Here is a 16,375-nt window from a genome sequence, read left to right as displayed (position 1 = left end):
AGGGTCCCCCATTTTTGCACCACCCTCATCTCTAATTTTGGGGTCCCCTATCCTTGCACCTCCCCCTTCTCTAATTTTGGGGTCCCCCGTCCTTGCACCCCATCATCCCTGATCCTGAGGTCCCCAATCCCTGCACGCCCCCATCCCTAAATTTAGGGTCCCCCAACTCTGAAACCCCCTCACCCCAACCCCGGGTCCCCCATCCCTCCCCCCCCCGTGCTTTATCCTGGAGTCCCCATCCCTGCTCCCCCCTCAAAAACCGGGGTCGCTTATCCTTGAACCCCCCTATCCCTAATTCCGGGGGTCCCGCCTCCTCACTCTCCCCCCTTCAACACAATCCTTTTTATTTTCCCAAGCTTTTCTTTATTTTCCGCTTTTTTTCCATTTTCAGTTTCTTTACAAAAAAAAAAAAAAAAAGATGAAGAAGCCCCTCCCCGAGAGGAGGGGGCAGCCCCCCGGGAACCCCCCCCCACCCCCCCAATCTCATCCCTAACCCCCACCTGGCACTTTGTCACGGCGTTGGGTGGAGGGGCTGCACACCTGGGGGGGGGTCCCCCATGGAGATGGGGGGGGGGGCTCTGTGCCTGCACCCCCCCAGCTGCAGTGGGGGTGGGGGGGGCCGGGACCCCCAGCACCAGTTGTACCCGATGGGTGTTGTGGGGGGGGGGGGGGGGGAGGGTCTCAATGGGTGGGGGTCCAGGATTCCCAGCACAGGCAGTGCTGCAATGATGGGGTGTCAGTGGGGGAGGGGGCTGGGACCCCCAGAAACAGGTGTACCCCAGAATGGGGGGGGCTGCACAGATGGGGTCTCAGGGGGAGGAGGGGACCCCCAGGAAGAGGTGTACCCCAATGATTGGTCTCAGGGGGAGGAGGGGACCCCCAGGAACAGGTGTACCCCAATGATGGGTCTCAGGGGGAGGAGGGGACCCCCAAGAAGAGGTGTACCCCAATGATGGGTCTCAGGGGGTGGAGGGGACCCCCAAGAAGAGGTGTACCCCAATGATGGGTTCTAGAGGGAGGAAGGGGCCCCCAAGAAGAGGTGTACCCCAGTGATGGGTCTTAGGGGGTGGAGGGAACCCCCAGGAACAGGTGTACCCCAATGATGGGTCTCAGGGGGAGGAAGGGATCCCCAGGAACAGGTGTACCCCAATGATGGGTCTCAGGGGGAGGAAGGGATCCCCAGGAACAGGTGTACCCCAATGATGGGTCTCAGGGGGTGGAGGGGACCCCCAAGAAGAGGTGTACCCCAATGATGGGTCTCAGGGGGTGGAGGGGACCCCCAGGAACAGGTGTACCCCAATGAGGGCTCTCATGGGGTGGAGGGGACCCCCAGGAACAGGTGTACCCCAATGATGGGTCTCAGGGGGTGGAGGGGACCCCCAGGAACAGGTGTACCCCAATGATGGGTCTCAGGGGGAAGAGGGGACCCCCAAGAAGAGGTGTACCCCAGTGATGGGTCTTAGGGGGTGGAGGGGACCCCCAGGAACAGGTGTACCCCAATGAGGGCTCTCATGGGGTGGAGGGGACCCCCAGGAACAGGTGTACCCCAATGATGGGTCTCAGGGGGTGGAGGGGACCCCCAGGAACAGGTGTACCCCAATGATGGGTCTCAGGGGGAGGAGGGGACCCCCAAGAAGAGGTGTACCCCAGTGATGGGTCTTAGGGGGTGGAGGGGACCCCCAGGAACAGGTGTACCCCAATGATGGGTTCTAGAGGGAGGAAGGGGCCCCCAAGAAGAGGTGTACCCCAATGATGGGTCTCAGGGGGAGGAGGGGACCCCCAAGAAGAGGTGTACCCCAATGATGGGTCTCAGGGGGTGGAGGGGACCCCCAAGAAGAGGTGTACCCCAGTGATGGGTCTCAGGGGGTGGAGGGGACCCCCAGGAACAGGTGTACCCCAATGATGGGTCTCAGGGGGAGGAGGGGACCCCCAAGAAGAGGTGTACCCCAATGATGGGTCTCAGGGGGAGGAGGGGACCCCCAGGAACAGGTGTACCCCAATGATGGGTCTCAAGGGGTGGAGGGGACCCCCAGGAACAGGTGTACCCCAGGGTCTTAGGGGGAGGAGGGGACCCCCAAGAAGAGGTGTACCCCAATGATGGGTTCTAGAGGGAGGAAGGGGCCCCCAAGAAGAGGTGTACCCCAGTGATTGGTCTCAGGGGGAGGAGGGGACCCCCAAGAAGAGATGTACCCCAATGATGGGTCTCAGGGGGAGGAGGGGACCCCCAAGAAGAGGTGTACCCCAGTGATGGGTCTTAGGGGGTGGAGGGGACCCCCAGGAACAGGTGTACCCCAGTGATGGGTCTCAGGGGGTGGAGGGGACCCCCAGGAACAGGTGTACCCCAGGGCTGGATCTCTGTGTGGGGGTCCAGGACCCCCAGCACCGGCTCTACCCCAGTGATGTAGTGATGGGATGTCATTGGGGGGAACTGGGACCCCCAGCACCAGCTCTACCCCAGTATGGGGTACTCAGTGATGGGGTCTCAGTGGGTGGGTGGGACCCCCAGAACTGGCTGTACCCCATTGTGGTGCAGGGATGGGATGTCATTTTAAGGGGGAACCTGCAACCCCCAGAACCAACTGAATCCCAGTGATGGGATGGCACTGGGTGGGGTCCAGGACCCCCAGCACCGGCTGTCCCACAGCCCAGCACAGGGTGATGAAAAGGGAGCTGCTGTGGGGGTGACAGGGGGCCCCGAGTGACACTGAAACCCCCCTGTCCCCCAGCCATCCCCTGCCCCGGTGCCGTCAGCCGAAGTAGGGGTTGTCGTGCTGGAAGTTGTAGTCGGGACAGACCTTCTGCACCAGCTTGTAGTCGATGCTGAGGAAGGAGATGAAGATGCAGATGACCTTGAAGGGCTTGGCGCAGAGCCAGGCCGCGTGGCTCTGCGTGTGCTCCGTGAAGCACACCTTGGACGGGTCGTACAGGCACGGTTTGTTCTTCCGCGCCCGGTTCGTCTTCTCGTACTCCACGTGACAATTGAGCGCCTTGGCCGGGCGCCCCTCGGGCAGGGTGCTCTGCTGGGGAGGGGGCGGTGGCCGCAGCAGGGGTGGGGGGCCAGGCACCAGCACCTCGAAACCCACCGCCTTGGAGGGGGGCACGATGCTGACGGAGACGTTGCCCAGGCTGGAGGAGTTGTGTCGGAAGTAGACGCTGAAGGTGCCGTTGATGTGGTCGACGATCTTCCCCGTCACCAGGAGGCTGAACTTGAGCGTCTTGATGTTGAAGTAGAAGTCGCCCCAACCAAAAATCTTCTTGGTGCGGCTCGACTTGAGGGTGGGCTTGCGGTGGGCACGGGGACTCAGCAGCTCCCCGGCCGTCTGGTTCTTCTGCCAGTCCCAGGGGCTCCGTCCGGTGCCCGCCGGTGTCCCCGCGCCCCGAGGGGGCTCTGCCGGAATCAGCCGCCCGGGGTCGAGCACTGGGGGCTTCAGGGTGCCATAGGGCACATCCTTGAGGAGGCCAGAGGTGCCCATCTCCAGGTACCCCAAGGTCTTGGCGATGTGACCGCCAGCACACACCGTCTGGGGAGAGAGGGCAAGAGAGGGCATGAGCTGTGCCTGTGCCCTTCCTCGTCCCTCTGCCTGCACCCTCCTCATCTTCCTGCATGCACCCTCCTCATCCTCCTACCTACAGCCCCCTCCTCATCCTCCTGCATGCACCCTCCTCATCCTCCTACCTACAGCCCCCTCCCTCATCCTCCTGCATGCACCCTCCTCATCCTCCTACCTACAGCCCCCTCCTCATCCCTCTGCCTGCACCCTCCTCATCCTCCTGCATGCACCCTCCTCATCCTCCTACCTACAGCCCCCTCCTCATCCCTCTGCCTGCACCCTCCTCATCCTCCTACCTACAACCCCCTCCTCATCCCTCTGCCTGCACCCTCCTCATCCTCCTGCATGCACCCTCCTCATCCTCCTACCTACAACCCCCTCCTCATCCCTCTGCCTGCACCCTCCTCATCCTCCTGCATGCACCCTCCTCATCCTCCTGCATGCACCCTCCTCATCCTCCTACCTACAACCCCCTCCTCATCCTCCTGCATGCACCCTCCTCATCCTCCTACCTACAGCCCCCTCCCTCATCCCTCTGCCTGCACCCTCCTCATCCTCCTGCGTGCACCCTCCTCATCCTCCTACTTACAACCCCCTCCTCATCCCTCTGCCTGCACCCTCCTCATCCTCTACCTACTCCTCCCTCCCCATCCTCGTGCCTGCATCAGCTGGGCTGGCGCCACACCAGCCCCTTCCCAAGGTTCCCCCAGTCACTGGGATGGACACCAGTGAGCAGAGCCAGATGCCAGCCCTAGCCTGGGACCTCAACTCTGACATGTCCCCTGTCCCTCATCCCCCTGCCCACCTGCCCCCCGTGCCCCCATCCCTCATCCTCCTGCTCCCGGGGTGCCCGCTGTGCCCTCCTGCCCTGCCAGCTGCTCCGGCACGCGGGATGCTGCTCCAGCAGCCCCGGCCTCGTCAATCACTGTCGCCCTGAGCTGGCAGGTGCTTGGCTGCTCCGGCAGTTTCTGCTCTGGATGACCTGGATCCCGGGAGGAACGAGGAGGGGGAGTGGGGAGGGGGTGGTGAACAGAGGCACCAGCTGGAGGGGCTGAGGGGAGCCTGGGGGGCTGTGCTCTCATGGGAAGTTGAGGCAGGCCCAGGGAATTGCTCCTGTCATTGCTGGGGGCTCATCCTGGCATCACTCACCCTACAGAATGGCTCAGTGCCGTTTCCTGCTTGGGAATGATTCCCATCGGGAATGACAGGGTCCCATGAGCCCCATCTGTCAGAGAGGGGTGAGCCCCCCATGACCCCTCCTCCGTGGCTGGGCCGGTCTCAGTGCAGCGTCTCCCTGCAGAGATGGAGCAGCACCACGGGAGGAGCGCAGCAGGGACCTCCACATCCTCTGCAGAACCAGAGGCTCTATCTGATCCATCCCTGGGATCCCCCCGAGCTGTGCCAGGCTGAGCTCCTAAATCTGCTCTGCCTGTGCTGCACCAGAAAGAGGAACCCTGGGCAGGGCACGCAGCCCCGCCATGTCCGTGGGAAGGGGATTTGGGGTGTTTCAGCCCATCATGGGGGGCCAGGGCGTGCGGTGCAGAGCTGCAGCTCAGCATCCATCCCTGCACCCCCAGCCCGGCCAGCCCCCCGCTCCCCCCGGCTCTTTCCCAGCTCGGCTGCTGCCTTCGCCCTTATCTATATTTCAACGCAGCTTCAAAGCCGGGCGCCTTCGCCAGCCGGAGAGGGGGGGCAGGACCGGGATGGTGAGATAACGAGGGGAGCGGGAGAGGGGCACCCCCCAGCTGAGGGAGCTGCATTTTTGGGAGAGGGGTGGTGTCTGCATCCCAACTCTGTCTCTGCATCTCTCAGGCCTGGGACCCCTCACACCCCACTGTGACCCCTCAGCTGGGAGCCCCCCAAATCCTTCTGCGCCCACCGTGAGGGGCTGGGGCTGCAGCCCACGGGGAACACGCACAGCAGCACATCCTGCCGAGCCCCCACCACCAGCAAGGATTTCTGGAGGTTTCTGAGCTCTGCGCTGGATTTCCATCTCAGCCAGGGCTGGGAGCCAAGGCCGGTCCCCAGCAGTGCCGCAGGTGCCTGTGCCCTTCCTCCCCTGCCTCAGTTTCCCTTTCCAATCCCCCCTCTCCATGACTCCGTGCAGGGGTGAGGGGGGTGTGATGTGATCGGATTGGAAGAGTCTGTGATGGGAACCGCTGGAGGGACAGGGAAAGGACAGGGAAGGGACAGGGAAGGGACAGGGAAGGAACAGGGATGGGCAGGGAGTCGGGAGGGGACGCAGTGGGAACAGAGAAGGGCAGACACTGGCAGCGCCCACTGTGCTCCTGGGGCTGCAGATCCCCGGGCCAGGCTGGCACGGGACAGAGCCAGGGGCTGGGGGGCACAGGCCGGGCACAGACAGAGCAAACATCCCCCATCCCTGCAGGACTAGAAGTACCCCAGCCCCTGCGGGCGAGGGGCCAGATTGGCAGCCCCCCAGCCCCTCCAGTCCCTCGGCAGGAGCTGCTGGGGGAGCGGGGGATGAAAGGGAATTGCAGAGCAGGGCAGCGGCTGCGATGCAGCCAGGGCGATCGATTGCGGCACCAGCGCAGCCCGGATCGCGGGGGGGACCCTCGCCGCCCGCAGCCCCCGCTGAGCGCGGGCCAGCCGGGGGGCTCGGAGCCTGTGGGGATGAGCAGGGCCAGGGATGCTTCAGCCACGCCAGTGCCGAGGGGAGCCAAGGTCACCCCCCTGCGCCCTGGCAGCGCTGTCGGCATTCAGGGCAGGTCCCGTACACCTCGCGTTAAATATTAATGCTCCTGCTGTGCCGTCGGGGTGCAGCCGCACGCACGTGCCCCTGAACCTCCTGGACATGCCTTGTGGGGTCCCAATGCCGGCCCCCTCCCACCCTGTTCTCACCAGGAGCCGTGGCCAGTGCCAGGCAGGGCCATGCCTGGCTCTGTGGCGTGAGGGGCTCTGCTGCCACGCGGGTTACCTGAGATGCTTGTTTTTCACTGTCACATGCACCGCTGATCTACACATCCCTGCTGCTCCCCTCCTCATCCCCTTTACTGTGCTCCTCCTCATCCTCATCACGATCCCCACATGGTTTAGCTGCTCTCAAGCCCCTCGTGTGCCCTTCTGTAGCCGTGTGGGGCTGCCGTGTGTCCACAGGCACCGTGTGTCACCCCGCTGTGAGCACACGGAGCCCGGCGAGGATGTGGGAAGGGCTGGAGGCAGCTGCAGAGGGACCGGGAAGCCTCTCGGTGCCGGCATCAATTTGGTTTGTCAGGCCCGGCAGTGATGGCCACTCACATCCCATTTGCTGCTGGGGCCAAGCGCCGTCAGCTGCTCCCCCGAGACCCTCGGTCACCTTGGTGGAGGGGAGTGGAGCAGTGGGGGGTGGGGACAGGGGGCCTGGCTGCCCCGGTGTGGGCTGGGATGAGCTCCAGCACCCCGAGAGAGGGGCTGGGAATGATGGGGTATGGGCTCAAGGCAGAACAGCCCCGCCAGCACTGGGGGAGGGAGCAGAGCACCACAACACCGCCAACAAAGGCCTCATCTCCACCACCAGCCTGTCCCTGTCCCAGGCGTGTCCCCATCTCTGCTGCCAACCTGTTTCCATTCCTACGGCCAGCCTGTCCCTGTCCCCATGGCCAGTCTGTCTCCATGCCCACCACCAGCCTGTCCCTGTCCCTACCACCACCCTGTTCCCATTATTACCACCAGCCTGTCCCTATCCCTGTCCCCATCCCTTTTCCCATCCTGTCCCCACACCTCAGCGGGGTCCCTGGCAGCAGGAACACTGCTCCACTGCTCGGGGGTCTCCTGCTCTCCCCATGGGCACAGGGTCAACCCAGCCTCTCGCCCGTCACCCCCGACGCCTTCGTTAGCGCGAGGAGATTAATTGGAGGTGGTGAGCGACAATCCCCGCGGGCCCGCTCCCCCCGGCACGCGCAGCCCGGGGCGCCGTGGCATTTCCAAAGGTTAGCAGCAAACAAGGTGCCTCTGACAGCTCCCATTTATCTCCTGGCGCCGCGCGGGTGCTAATGCGGTGCCGCGGTGCCGCGCCGGGCTCCGCGGGGCTGCGGGAGGGACCCGGCGTGCCCAGGCGTGTCCGAGTGGGCGAGGGAGCACGGAGAGCTGTGGGGTGGCTGTTCCCGAGTCTCTGGGGGAGCGTGTGCACCCGTGGGTGCTGCAGGTGTGTGCCCGGGCCACCTGCGTGCCCGAGTAATGCAACGAGTGCCAGCGGGTGCTCTCGAACACATGCACTGCTGCACATGCAGCTGGGTGTGCACGAAAAACTCCACATGTCCTGCATGGCCCTGTGAGCACGTCGGTGTGTGCACAAGCACGGTGACACGTGTGGTGACACGCACATGGTGACACGCGTGGTGACACAGGGTGACACGCACATGGTGGCATGCGTGGTGACACGCACACGGTGACACGCACACGGCGACAGGTGTGGTGACACACACATGGTGACACGCACATGGTGACACGCACATGCATGGAGTGAGGTGCTCGGTGCGGCTGCACATCCTGGGTGACGCGTTCCCGTGCTCCCTGTGCGCCCACCCCCGTCCCCACTGCCAGCCTGTCCCCATCCCTACACCCAGCTCATCCCCATCAACACCACCGGCCTGTCCCCATCAACACTGCCAGTCTGTCCCCATCAACACTGCCAGTCTGTCCCCATCAACACTGCCAGTCTGTCCCCATCAGCACTGCCAGTCTGTCCCCAACCCCACTGCCAGTCTGTCCCCATCAACACCGCCAGCCTGTCCCCATCCCTACACCCAGCTCATCCCCATCAACACCACCGGCCTTTCCCCATCAACACTGCCAGTCTGTCCCCATCAGCACTGCCAGTCTGTCCCCAACCCCACTGCCAGTCTGTCCCCATCAACACCGCCAGTCTGTCCCCATCCCTACACCCAACCTGTCCCCATCCCCACACGCAACCTGTCCCCATCCCCACTGCTAACCTGTCCCTATCAAGTGCCACCAGCCTGTCCCCATCCCTACCAATAATTTGTCCCCACCCCACTGCCAGGCTGACGCTGTTGCTACAGCCAGCCTGTCCCAGTTCCTGCAGCCAGCCTGTGCCCGTTCCTACCACCAGCCTGTCTCGGTCCCTATCCCCTACCTGTCCCCATCCCCACTGCCAGCTTGTTCCTGTCCCTGTCGCTGTCCCCATCCCCACAGCCACGCTGTCCCTGTCCCTACCAGATGGGCAGGGCATGGCCGTGCTGCTGCCACACTGAGCTGCAAGTGACCATCCTGGGGAGCGCTTGGTGCCAGGGCAAAGGACTGATGTGCTGCTGGGCACCCCTGGACTGGGGGCACTGGGGAGGTGGCACCTGGTCCCTCCCCAGGCTAGCTGCAGTCGAGGATGCTGGCAAGGGATCAAGGGCGAAAGGACAGGGGAAGAGGTGACATGCAGGGACAAGTCAGGACACGCCCATGCACGGCCACCCTGCCACGTGTACAATCACAGTGGTGGCTGGATGGGTCCTGCCTGGGGAGGGGCTCAGCGAGACCCCCTCAAGGCTTCCTCGGGGTCCTTCCTCTGCCCCTTCTGTGCTGCTGCAGCCACAACAACCTACAGGGTGGTGGGCAGGTGAGCACGACACCCCAACACCAGCATGGGCACCCTCAACACCAGGATGGGCACCCCAGCACCAGAATGGGCAACCCCAGCACAGAGAAGAGGTCCCTCAACATTGGCCAGGCACCCCCAGCACTGGGAAGGGCACCCCAGCCCTGGGATGGGTATCCCCAGCATCAGGACAGGTGAATCTGACACCAGCACCTCCTCAGCCAGAAGAGAGCCTGGATGAGCTCACCAAAGCCAAATCCACCAAATCCACCAAATCCACCAACCAACCCACCAACCCCCACCATCGGGTCCTTCCAGCCACGTGCTGAGGTCCCGCTCCCGGTGACACTGACGTGCTGCGTGCCCAAGGCCCGGTGTCACCTCGAGCAGAACCACAACCCGCACGGGGCCGGGTTTGGATCAGCTGTGGATCAGCTTTGGATCAGCTGTGCCTTCACCCCCCAAACAGACACCTCGCTCCTCGCCGACAGAAAAAAATATGCAAATGCTGCAGCTTTATTAACGCGCTCGGCACGCGCTGGCTAATAAATATTTCATAGCCCGAGTAGGACTTTTTTTCTCCCTCCTCCTTCTTTCTTTCGTTTTGGTTCCTTTTCCCTGTCACTCGTTTCCTGCCTTTTCTTTCCTCAGCCGTTGTTTTATTTATTTATTACTTTTAAGGGCTTCACGGTGAGGTAGGAGCTGGGAGGTGGATTGGGGGGGAGCCGGGAAGAATGTACATCCCGAGTCTCTCCCCCCACGGGTGAAAAAGGAAAGTGCTGTTAAGAGCAAAGGAAAAAATATAATAGAAGGGAGGAGACGGCAGCAGGCAAAGGATTCGGGGCTTGTGTGACTCATTGGGCTGGAGGAGAAAAGGGAATGAATGGGAAAACAGGAGATAAACGGAGCGGGAGGGGGAGAGGGGGTGCGGGCGGTTGGGCAGCCGCCAGCAGAGAGGGGACACGGGGGCGGCGGGGGACAGGGACATGTGGCTGTTGGGCATCTGTCACCCAGCGGCTCCCTGAGCTGACCGGAGGCAAACAGGCCTGGAACCCCCCTTGACTTCGGAGGGATCCAGCTCCTTGTGGGGTTCACTGGGGCGGGGGATCCTCCTGGCCACCCCCAGTCACTCTGAGCAGGACGTGGGGACATGGGCAGCTCACGAGGATGGTGCATGGGGACAAGGGAGTACAGCCAGCAGGGACGGGTCCCACGTCACTCCCACATCTCCAGTGCCAGGCACGCCCCCCAGGATGCTCCCCCTCCTCTGCCCTGCCTCAGTTTCCCCCCAGCAGAACAGGCTGTGGGGTTCCATCTATCCCTCTTCCAGCTCTTCAGCAGATGACAGCAGAGAGGCATCAGCTTCCCCCGAGTCTCCCCAAAATAGGGGGACCCCAGGCCCTCAGCAATGCAGCCCCCACCTTCTGCCCCGCTGCTGCCCCCCCCCCCCCAGGCACCCCCACCCCTTGCCTCACCATTTCACTTTATTATTGCAATAAATGTAGCCATAAAAGTGGCAGGTATTGGCGCGCACAGAGATCGCTGCTCCTGAGCTATGGAAATGTAATTTCGAGTGTGCCCGGGAAATTTTATAAGATCGTATCAGGCGGGATCATAAATCCCATTCCCAGCCCCCCCCCCGCCCCCCCTCCCACCTCCCTGGATGAGACAGGGCCAGTGCGAAGGTCACCAGAGAGGGGGAAAATGCCAGCCTGTCCCCCGGGTGAGACCCCATCCCTGCGGCCCCCACACTGCACATCTCCTCCCGACATTCCCAGTGCCAGCAGGGATCTGTTCCCCCCCAGGAAGTGGGGGGCGGCAGCAAAGACACGGCTGTCCCCCCCACCCCCTGGCAGTGGACTTGGATTGAGACCCTCCAAGCGACCCCCAGGAGCGCTGGGGTCCCTCAAGGGCATCGCTGGGACCGCAGCTGCTCTGGGGTCACAAGGACCGTGACCCACCGCAGCCAGGCACTGGCTCCCACCAGGAGCAGGGGACAGCGTGTCCCTGCAGCCCCTTGGGACCCTCCTCGTGCCCCCCAGGGCTGGATTCAGCCCCGCTGTTCACCCATCACCCAGCCCAGGCCCCGGCCTCTCGCAGGTGCCAGGTGAGGCTTTGCTCTGCCTGCTGCAGGCCAGGCTCCGCTGCCCTGTGCCGGGGGGCCCGAGGGGACAATGAGAGGGTCTCCCCCACTGTGACATCAGCCCAGCAGCTGGGACCGTCACGGCAGGGGGGGGGTCACACGGGATCTGTGCCCAGCGGGGTGCGCTGGGAATTGATTTGGGATTGATTCGCGTCCCTGCTCTGTTCCTGCACAATGACTTTCCTTTTGCAACAGGGAAAAAGGCGGGGGGGCTGGAAGGGGGGTGGGGGGGGGGGGCACGGGGACGTGATTATTCCTTCAGCAGCAATCCAAGCGGTGGGAGAGGAAGCTTCATCTTTCCTGGGCCATTTACCTCCAGCGCCCGAGCGCGAAGGCTGAGCCAGGCACCGCGGCGAGGCTGGAGCTCGGCCAGGCCAGGGGTGGGGGGGCTCCAGCTGCGGGGTCTCAGCGCGCCCTCACCCCACGCTTGGGCCACCGGCTGCGGGGACCTTGGCTCCTTGAGAGGAGGAGCCGTGGATGCAGAAAGGGCGGGCAAAGTCATTAATCCGGGAGTGTTAATTGGCAAGAGTGTGATTAGCGGTGGGGGCTCAGCTGGGGGCTGCTGTCGCAAGGGGGGAGCGCCCGTCTTGCCCCCCATCCTGGTTTGGCCACCTCTACCAGTCCCCAGCGGAAAACTGGCAATTAAAACCAGGAGTGAGGGGAAAAAGCAATAAAACCGGACCCGGCTTGGAGCCAGATCGGCACCGGGAAGCGCAAGGGTGGGTGGGTCTGGCTGGGGGGCACCCCTGGGTGCCCCCCCTCCCCAGCCACTGCTCCCCTTCCTCGCTGATGCTGCGCCAGCCACGCTCCAGGCTCCAGCCTTATTGAATCTCCCAGCTTGGGGTGCAAAGGGCACCAGAGGGAAGAGTTATTAAAAAAAGGGAAATGAGTCGCTTGGAAACCTTCTTTCGGAATAACAGTGTGTGTTTGTTTGGCGATAGATTAGCTCAGCCATGCTGAGCACACAGCACCCGCCGCAACGGCGGGCGGCTCAGGGAGCCGCAGGAACGGCACCGGGGGATGCACGGAGCCGATCCCGGCCCCGCGGGCACCGGCCCGCTGCAGCCGGGCCCTGGAGCCCAGCACCCCCAGGGAAGCCCGGCCAGAGGGGGCTGCAGGGTGGCAGCACCACCACCCAAACCCCACATCCTCTCCTCTGGCCCCAAATGCGGTGCACACCTCCGAGCCACGAACCGGGTAAATTCCTCCTAAAAATGGGAGCTGGGGAGGTGGGAATTGGGGTGTCCTTGTGTGGAAAGGGCTGGCAGCATCTGCTGAGAGCAAAGCCATCTGTCAGCCAGCAGCCCAGGAGACAGCTCCTGGGTGACAGCAAGGGAAGGAAGGGACAAAGTGGATGAGTTTGGCATCCCGGGCCACCGGGCTCCGGCTGGCATGGCCAGAGGCAGAGCAAAGCGGCATTTTCCTGCGAAGGGTTAATCCAAGAAGGAAAACCTGCCAGCAACACTCAGGTGCTTCACAGACAGCCGCTGCCTCAGCTGCCTGTGCCAGAAAGGAGGGAAACCGAGGCAGGGGCGCAGGCGGTGTGGCGGGGCATATTCTGGCAAAGGCAGCAGGGATGGAGCAGGGTGAGGAAGGACACCATCGTCCCCGTCCTGGTCCTGCTGTGGCGCTCAGCCATCCCATCGTGCCTTCATGCCGGTGTTCTTGCCTGTTCCAGCCTGTTCCTGCCCAACCCAGGGCCGGCATCGCTCATCCCTCCCCTGCTGAATCTTGCTCAGGACTGGGTGGGGTCACCCCATCGCCAGGGCATGGGGCACCCAGCGCCAAGGGTGGCATCTGTCTCCCAGGAACCCTGGGGGATGCGGGGAGAATGGCCCTTCCTCCCTCCAAGACCGGCTGTGCCCAACCGAGGGTCCTGGGTGTGCCCGGGGGACCGGCTGAGACCCTCAGCAGCGGGGAGCCAGGCTGGCCCCACCCGGAGGGACCCCCAAGATTTAATGCTCAATGAAGAGAAAATAATGGAATGCATAAAAATAACGCAGGAGCCTGGGAAAGGCCGGGGAGGGGAGGGTGTCACTCGCAATCAGAGGTGGGCTCGTCCCCCTGCCTGTTCCAGCACTGCCAGCCCAGCAGGAGCCACCAAGGGTGGGGGGCCGGGGAGGGGTGGGCTGCACCCCCCCAGCGGGAACAGGCACCCCCTGGGCTGGCAGAGTTTGTCCATGCCAGCAGGGGTTGATCCCAACACAGCAGTGTCACCCAGCTGGCACTGCCAGCAAACCCACGGCACCGGGGGGGGGGCAACACCCCGGGGGTCCCACGCCTTGAGGGTCCCACACCCCGGGGGTCCCTCACTCCTCCACAGGGACAAAGCTGTCACTGCTGCCCTAGGGGGTGCAGCCCCCTCTGCCCCTTTGCCCAGTGCCCCCACCACCGTCCTGCTGGGATGTGGCACTGGGAGCCCCAGTTCAAGGTGCTCACTGCAGCCGGGGGGAAGCTGCAGCCCCCCACCCACCCAGCTCCCTCCTGACCCCCAAAAGAGACCGGCAAAGTTTCTCCCCAACAGGCCCAAAGAGCCGAGGGGCAGGAATGGCTCTGGTACCCTTCCCTGGCACCCGGTGGGCACACGGCTGGGCAGACCCCGGCCCCTCCCGGAGCCCTGAGAGCGGGGGAGGGTCCTGGACCCCCACCGTAGAGGGATCGGGGCTCGGGGCATCTCCCAGGGTAATCCCTGAGCAGGAGGCTCCTGCACCCTCATGCCCACCCCCATGCCCCAGGCCATGTCCGTGCCCCCCAGCTTTGAGCCCCCCGTGCCCCCCCCAGCTCCGCCGCCTGCGTGGGCGGGGCGGGGGGGCCCGGGCAGCGCCCTGCTCCGGATTTCATCAAAACAAACCCATTTGTCTTGAAGCAGCTCCAGCACCGACAGATGCTCTGCAATGGATGGACACGGGGAGGGGGGGGGGTCACGCCGAGCCACCCCCACACGCGGGCACACGTCTCCCCCTCCCCACGCAGGGAGCAGCGTGCCAGGGAGAGACAAGTTGCAAGAGCCTTTGCCTTGGGGGGGGGGGGGGTCGGGTGGTGCGGGGCGTGGGGGGGGGGGGGGGTGTGGGGGGGGTCCCTGATGTGCATCCAATTCCCGAGAGGGAATTGACTCGTTTGATTTTATTCATGAAACACGGAAAGTAAAAATGGAGTGTCAGGAAATCAGATCTGCTGGGTGATGAGCCCGGCCCCCCCGGCTGGGCTGGGGGGGGCTCCATCCCTCCCTCCTGACCACCACGGCGCTGGCGTCGGATGCAGCTGCAGCCCCCCGAGGGGCTCCAGGAGGAGGTGGCGGAGGGGGGGGACACGCGGGGGTGAGTGGCCTTGGGAAGCTTTAAGTATCTGGGACTGGGGGACATTGAGGGGGGGGGGTCTCTGCGGCTGCAGCCGCTCCTCAGCTCCCACAGAGCGGCGAAGGGGGGGGACAGGCAAAGTCCCCCCCGCTCCCAGGCCTGTCCCGGGGGTCGAGACCCCCGTGCGCCCTCCCCATGGCTTGGGGGGGCACTCGGTGAGGTGGGAACGGGGCGGGTGGGAGAAGACCCCCGGCAGGGCTGAGCGCCCCCCCCCCCCGTGCAGCGGCTGAGGCCGAGCGGAGTCGGGACAGGAATGAGGCGCCGCCTCTCCAGGTGGTTTTGGGGCTCACGCCCTTGGCACAACCAGGGAACAGCTGGACCCCCCAGTCCTACGTGGGGACCCTCCCTCTCTCCCCGACACGGCCGCCGTGGGGAAGTCACCCTGCTCGCCCCATCCCAGGTGTGCTGCAGGTGCGGGGTGCGGGACAAGGGCACCCCGAGCGCCCCGCGGAACCCTCGGGCAGAGGGTCCGACCCACCCACGCGTGGCCGCCCCCACGCTCACGCGCGGCTCCGTCTCGCTGCCCCCACCCCCCCCCCCTCCCCCCGCACCTGCCAGACGGCGCCTCCCGCGTTCTGCAACCGGGAAGGGAGGGGGGGGAAAGCTGGAGGGGCTTCACCGGCGACGGGACCCCTCGAGGCTCCCCCCGACACCACAACTCCGCCCGAGCTCCGGGACAGCCCCGTGTCCCTGCAGCTTGGGGGGGGGGGGGCAGGACCCCCCATATGCAGCCCCTGTCAGCCGCCCCCCCATACAACTCTCCCGTTCACCCTCCTACGCCCCCCTCCCGTGTCTGCTCGACCCCCCCAGGGTCGCGCCTGACCACCCCCCGAACCCCCCGAACCCCCCGCGCTTTCCGTGACTGCCACAGCCCCCCCAATTCACGACACCCCCCCGAGCCGCGCCCCCCACTCTGCACGACCCCCCAGGATCGACCCCCCCCCCCCCACCCTCCCACTGCACGACCCCCGCCAGGCCCCCACGCCCCCACCCCCGGATTTGTCCTACGCCCCCAATAACTGCACGACTTCCCCCCCCTCCCCTGCCCGGTAACCGCCCCCCCCCGCACTCCCGCGGCGGCGGCAGCTCGCCCGGCCGGGGGTCCCGGATGCCCCGTACCTGCAGCAGCAGCAGCCCGGGCCCGAGCAGGGGCAGGCGGCGGCGGAGCATCGCGGGGCTCCGGGAGCAGCGGCGGCGGCGGCGGCGGTGAGGGGCGGCGGGAAGAAAGTTGGAGACTTGCGGGGCCGGGCGGCGCCTCGGCGGCCCCGCCAATCCCGGCCGGCGGGGGGGCACCGGGGGGCGGCTCCGGGGGCGCCGGGACCCCGCACCGGCCCCGCGCGCACCGGCGGCTCCGCCACAGAGCGGGGCGAGGGAAGCGGAGAGAGCCCCTCGCCTCGAGGTGCCTCCCATCCTACTCCCCCGAGCCCCCCCGACCCCTCCCCCGCATCTCGGGGTGCCTCTGGTCCTCCCCCCTCGCCTCCTTCAGCGTCCCGGGGTGTCGGCGATCCTGCCCCCCGCCTCCTCCATCAACGCGAGGTGTCTCCTGTCCTACCCTCCCCAAATTCCCTCGCACCCCGGGGTATCCCCAGCTGTGCCCCCCCCCCCCCGCTCTTCTCCATCACCTCGGGGTGCCCCCGGTCCTGTCCCCCCTTTCCTGGAGAGCTCCGCACCCCGGGACATCCCGGTCCTGCCCCTCTCTCCCGCAGACCCTGCATCCTCCGGACCCGGTCCTGCCCCCCGATCCTCCAGCATCCCGGGGTGCCCTCCCCTCCTGCTC

General features: G+C 65.1%; 1 protein-coding gene across 1 annotated transcript; it reads right to left on the bottom strand.

Annotated features, from left to right (window-relative positions):
- Positions 1–2,747: 2,747 nt before the first annotated feature.
- On the bottom strand, positions 2,748–15,866 carry NXPH4 (neurexophilin 4). The gene is made up of 2 exons (XM_068212634.1): positions 15,718–15,866; positions 2,748–3,521 (listed from the first exon to the last, which is right to left on the bottom strand). The coding sequence occupies exons 1-2, from the start codon at positions 15,766–15,768 to the stop codon at positions 2,748–2,750; spliced, it is 825 nt and encodes a 274-aa protein (XP_068068735.1). The 5' UTR covers positions 15,769–15,866.
- Positions 15,867–16,375: the final 509 nt, after the last annotated feature.

This window comes from Anomalospiza imberbis, chromosome 22, assembly GCF_031753505.1.
Source record: "Anomalospiza imberbis isolate Cuckoo-Finch-1a 21T00152 chromosome 22, ASM3175350v1, whole genome shotgun sequence".
Taxonomy (NCBI): domain Eukaryota; kingdom Metazoa; phylum Chordata; class Aves; order Passeriformes; family Viduidae; genus Anomalospiza; species Anomalospiza imberbis.
This window is presented reverse-complemented; position numbering and strand designations above follow the sequence as displayed.